General features: G+C 46.4%; 1 protein-coding gene across 4 annotated transcripts in view; it reads right to left on the minus strand.

The window, feature by feature from the left end:
- The window catches only part of MDH1B (malate dehydrogenase 1B), a 29,916-nt gene that overhangs the window by 23,360 nt on the left and 500 nt on the right, over positions 1-6,056 (minus strand). For all 4 annotated transcript variants that reach the window (XR_012905413.1, XM_075934364.1, XM_075934363.1 and 1 more), the window contains one exon: positions 3,956-4,068. Coding sequence is in view for 2 of the 4 variants with exons in the window: in XM_075934364.1 (XP_075790479.1) it covers positions 3,956-4,068 (113 nt within the window). In the remaining 2 variants the exon portion in view is untranslated. Of the gene's footprint in view, positions 1-3,955; positions 4,069-6,056 lie in introns of those variants that run through there.

A 6,056-nucleotide genomic window follows, 5' to 3' on the forward strand; every position in this document is an offset into this window, starting at 1 on the left:
TACGCTTTTTAACCTTTCCTCTGGGGAGGGCTTGAAAAACTATATTTTTTTAATAGATGATCTTTCAGTGTCAGGTAAGTGCACACAGAATCTCATGTCTTCTAGGACAGTCTTTAAAGATTATGTCTTTTTTATTAACAAAATAAAGAAGACATTCTTGGTAAAGTGTATTTGGTTGCTAGATGTTAGTGAAATAAGGCAGGTTAAAAACAGAGAATTGCTTCCCTGGGGTTCAGTTTAAAAGCTGCAGTATAAGAAGGGGTAGATGAGCTCAGCACAGAGGAGTTCAACTAGCCCCAAAATAAAGAAAATAACCTGATCACGTCTGGCTAAACATTCCCTGTTCTACTTACATATCTGCTGTTCTAAGGTTTGGGCCTTCGCTAGGCATGGATATTGCTGGAAATGCCATGCCTTGTTCCTGGCTCAATCCATCTCTCCCAGCAACCCTCTGCTCACACAAAAACTGCAGCAGGAGAGTCCTGCTTCAATTCAAAGACTCACATTCTGTTTTCAATTGGCTCTCTTGGCTCCCTGCCAACACTTCCTGGAGACTCTCAAGGATCTTTCCTCTCTAAGATTAACCCGTACAGACAATTTACTTAAACTGAATGGCTAGGATGTCCAAAAAAGGGTAATACCTCTCCCATTCATCATACTTCCATAATGTACAGCAGCTTATCAAATGCTATTTTGTCACTACTGTCATTCATATACCTACAGCTACTATTTACTGTGACTGTTCTTCCTGCCCTATGCTGTATGAAATTGCCTTATGTATACAAATATGCATAATTCGAAGATGCTTTGGACAAAATACCTCATGTAACCTATACATTTTAATGTCACAGTCTGCTGGATCTGCATACCTTATTCTGGTGTATGTATCATTCTCGTATGTAAAGTAAGAAATATGGGGCATGGAATGGTTTATGGTTTTAAATGTGGAAAAGAAAGCCATCAAGGGTGTTTCCAATGCTTGGACACCTCTCAGAATTGAAGTGATCCAGTGTTTGCATTGCTCTTTGGGGGAAGAGATGGTGTAAGGGGCAGTTATCACAGCTCTGTGTCTTGACTGGGGGAGACCAGGAGATTGGCCCAGCAAGACAGGCTGATGAGGAGCCCCAAAGAGCAGGAAGGTGAATGTCAGTGGCTTTATCAGCATACTGGGAAGCAACTCCAAGAGGTCTTCTATGACAACACCCCGTCACACTTACTACACTGCACTCTGCTAGATGCATACCAATTGAATTCAATTGAAACATTATTATTAGAAACCAATTTCATAAGCCATCCAAATGGTTTGATACTGAATCTTAATTAGCTTGATTAACTCTGGATCATTGTTCCCTGTAAGCTGCTTGGCAGCACAGCTTCACAGGTGATTAATCAGCCTCACCCAGTCAGAGGTTCAGGGCTCCATGCATAAAGCTGCTTGACTGGGAGGGGCTAATTAATCACTTGTGAAGCTGTGTTGCCCTACCTACAACTTAGAGGGAACACTACTCTGGATGTAATCTAGTATATTACAGCCACAAGAAAAAGAAAATTACCTTCATCTGGACATTTCTGATATTATCCATCGCACACTCACTCATGACACATTATACAATGCTTACTATATTACTGTAATTATTTGTATTACTATAAGTATGGACCAGGAATCCATAATATGAGGCACTGTACAAAGACAGACTGTGAGCACTTTGGGGTAAATCAAGAAACAAAAGAGAAGTAAGCACAAGAAAACAGTGAGATAGTACTGTAAATGTAAGGCAGTGGTTTTCAACCTACTTGATCCCCCCTCTCCTGCAGCTAGCAGCCTCCATGAGGTTGGAGCAGGAGCACCAGCACCAGCTTTCCACCACGGGGGCAGAGGGCAGGCCCAGGACTCATGGGTCAGATCCAGCTTGTGGGAGAGGAAGCAACTCCACACGCTGCTGCTTCCCCTCCTCCCAGCTGGGGGAATGGCAGCAAGGAAACCACTCACCTAGAGGCTTTCCCTGTTGCTCCCATTGGTCAGAATCATGGGTAATAGGAGCAGTGGGAGTAGGTGCCTGGGAGTGGCAAGGGGTGTGGGGCAGATAAGTGCACCCTCATTCCCAGACCCTGCACTCCTATCAACTTCATGGATCCCACCAAGACCCCGCCTGCACCCTCATTCCTGTCCCACTCCCTAACAGCACCAGTCCACACACTGAACTCCTCATTTTTGGCCCCACCCAGTGCTTAGGGGGATCACAAAATCTACTAACCCCAAAATCCAAGAAGAGTTAATCTGGCCTGTGGGAAGCCCTGAACCTTGGTAGTCCCTGCTTCCTCTCCCCACCTGCCTGCCACAAACAAAGACAATGTTGTTTTGGACATACATTAATATTTTACTTCATTTAAAATGAAGTTCGGTAAGCTAACACGACAAAGTGAAAGTGCTTGGTATTTTTAATTATTTTGATTCATAATATTTCCTTTTTTACTGGGTAAATACGCTCCCTTACATTATAGCTGCCATGGGCATCAGTTATGTAAGGCAGGGGAAGGCGCTGCCTTCCCAAACCACCAGGCATAGCCCCACAGACACTATGCCCCCAGAACACCTGCTGTAGGTGTTCTGGCGGGCAGAGGGATACTGCCCCCAGTGCCTGCCCTCCCAGTGCTCCAGGTTGGGGAGGCCAGTACTGGCCACGTGGCATGCCCTCTTTCCTCCCCCAGCGCTCTGGGGCTAGAGAGCCTGGGACGTGTGGCGTGATGCACCTTCCACTGTGACTGGGGAGGCTATGGTGAGCACACGCCCACTCCCCTCCTCTCCCAGTGGTTGGAAGGGGGGAGTACGGCACATGGCACGCCACCTCACCTCCCAGGGGCAGGGAAGAAGCGGGGCTGGGTGCTTCCCCCCCCCCCCCCCGACTTGTCTTCACTGACCAACCATGATAGCCGTACATTTAAGTTTTTATGCTCCAGTAGCCTAATAGAAATAATTTAGTATTTAAGGTATTTAGAGATAAGAAAAGGCATTTTGTCATCATGGATGGTTGGCTAGTAGTCCACCGAAAAGTTTAAGAACTACTAGTATAAGGTGATGTACGTTGCATCACCACCATGTTATAAAGGGAACTTAGTGTAAATGAGAATGTGGCTTTTAGTTTCAATACTTTCAGGCATTGTAACACAAAGCTGTTAAAGTCTAAAATTCCTTCTACATATATTGGCAAATAATAGCTGAGAAGAAATAGTATTTGAAATACGCACATATCAGAGGACTAGTAGGCTAAGTACACTGAAAGAAACCGTAATTTCTTGTACACTGAAAGAAATAGTATTTTGTTTACTATTTCATATTTTAAATTATTTGTGAATGTCCCAGACTGTCTACAACAGGGCTGCTCAACACGTGACCTGCAGGCCACCTGTTTATTTGCAGCCTGTGGTGTGGTTTGGGTTTACCCAGGGCTCAACATGTGGCCCATGGATGGGATCTTTCGAACATGGCCTCCACTGGGAACACACTCCACAATGGCGAGGCATCTCCCAGGCGGGGTGAGCACTGAAAGACACAAGCGGACGGGCTGGCTGGAACAGATGGGTACAGGGTGTCAGTGTTTCCAGCCCCCAGGGAGGAGGTGCGGGGAGCGCCGGGGCATTGTGGGAAGTGCTTTGTATTCATGCCTGTCAGTGTGAAAGAAGCTATTTGCATGTATATTTAAATGTATATGCAACCACACTTAAGATGTGGCCCGTGGCATGTGTTGTGAGTGTCATTTGGGGCCCCTGGGCTTCCAAAGTTGAGTAGTCCTGTTCTACAATAGTAATTTGGTGTATCGAACTTCTGTAGTTTTTAGAGCCATGAAGTGGTCTTAATATGTGAAACCAATCAAGCACAATACAGATTAGAGGCATTTTCCATTCTCCACCTGAAACACATGAGCATCTGTTAATGAAATGAATTAAATACACTTACCTTCCACTTGTCAGGATGCTGAGTAATCTTGTGTATCTTGAAGTTAGGTAAATTAATCTGCAGATAGTCAGCCAGAAGTTCTGCCTTAGCAAAGTATGGACAGTCTGCCTTTCCTGGACATAGGGGAATTAGCATAATTCTAAGAATGTATTAGTCTGATTGATGAAAGCTTCATAAGATACACATTTAGAAAAACAAGACATTCTGATCTAAAAGAAGGAAGAAGAAAGGGGACATTACAGGGCCAGATTTCTGTAGGCTCAGGGATCCCATAAAGCAAGTGTAATGACAAAGATGTAGTCTACTGTCATTATCTCATTTAAAATCTTACTGTGCCACCACAGAAAAAAATATGTACCGGTAATATCCAAATGAAACCAAGCTGAGAGTTGTATGATTTAAACACCTCACACTGCTGCTACACTAGACACCGCATAATTAAAAATACAGCCAGAACATACCTGGCATTTCATTTGAAAAAAAGAATATATCCGGAATAAAATAATAAAAAATACTAATATACTACAGCTGAGAGAAATCAAACACAATAATATGAATGAAGACAAGGTCTGATAGTAGATGACAGATCAGACATATTTGCAACATAATGAAACACCAAATAAATGCAAATACAAAATATATGTGCAGATAAACAGGACAGTTATTAAGCTACGTCTATGCTACTAGTTTTCTTCGCAAAAAATATGCAAATTAGGGACTCATTTGCATGAGTCATGATCTCATTTGCATATTTTCTGCCGATCCGTTTTTGCGCTGGGGTTTTTGCACAAAAACAAGCAGTGTGGACGTTTTCTTTTTGCACAAAAACCCCTTTTTCCGCAAGATCCGTAAACCTTTTTGGGGGCATAAGGATCTTGTGGTAAAAGGGGGTTTTGTGCAAAAGGAAAACATCCACACTGCTTGTTTTTGTGCATATTTTTCATTTGCATATTTTTGGCTGAGAAAACTCGTAGTGTAGACGTAACCTTAGAGAGCCTATCAATGTTGCATTCATGTGACCACTGTGGAATCATTCATGTGATTCACTGTTAGAATATTAAGACCTGCAATGTGTGTGCTGAAGGGCAACATTTAGCCTGAGTGTAAGGGAAATCCTTCCAGCACTGAGATGTATGAAGCTCTCAAATAGAGCAGAGGAGGCCTCAACACTACAACCAGGCTGGGCAAAACACCAGAGAACTGAAATAAGCCTACATGTGCCCTGAAGGACACAAACTGAGGGAGAATGAAGCTTCCCCCAAATCCCCTCCCTATCCCTACCTCTCTCTGTTCCCTCTAACTAAACCAGTAAGAACCCTTCCTCTGTCCCCTCTAACTGCCATATATCCTTCCCTACCTCCTCTGACTTCCCCATACCCTCTCCCCCTAACTGCCCCATACCCTCTCCCCCTCCTCTGACTGCCCCATCCCCTCTTCCTCTGACTGCCCCATCCCCTCTCCCCCCTCCTCTGACTGCCCCATCCCCTCTCCCCCTAACTGCCCCATTCCCTCTCCCCCCTCCTCTGACTGCCCCATACCCTCTCCCTACCTCCTCTGACTGCCCCATACCCTCTTCCTCTGACTGCCCCATACCCTCTCCCCCTAACTGCCCCATACCCTCTCCCCGCCTCTAACTGCCCCATCCCCTCTCCCCACCTCCTCTGACTGCCCCATCCCCTCTCCCCACCTCCTCTGACTGCCCCATACCCTCTCCCCCTCCTCTGACTGCCCCATCCCCTCTCCCCCTCCTCTGACTGCCCCATCCCCTCTCCCCGCCTCTAACTGCCCCATCCCCTCTCCCCACCTCCTCTGACTGCCCCATCCCCTCTCCCCACCTCCTCTGACTGCCCCATCCCCTCTCCCCCTCCTCTGACTGCCCCATACCCTCTCCCCGCCTCTAACTGCCCCATCCCCTCTCCCCACCTCCTCTGACTGCCCCATCCCCTCTCCCCACCTCCTCTGACTGCCCCATCCCCTCTCCCCCTCCTCTGACTGCCCCATCCCCTCTCCCCACCTCCTCTGACTGCCCCATCCCCTCTCCCCCTCCTCTGACTGCCCCATACCCTCTTCCCCTCCTCTGACTGCCCCATCCCCTCTCCCC

The sequence above is a fragment of the Pelodiscus sinensis genome, chromosome 7 (assembly GCF_049634645.1).
Source record: "Pelodiscus sinensis isolate JC-2024 chromosome 7, ASM4963464v1, whole genome shotgun sequence".
Lineage (NCBI taxonomy): Eukaryota > Metazoa > Chordata > Testudines > Trionychidae > Pelodiscus > Pelodiscus sinensis.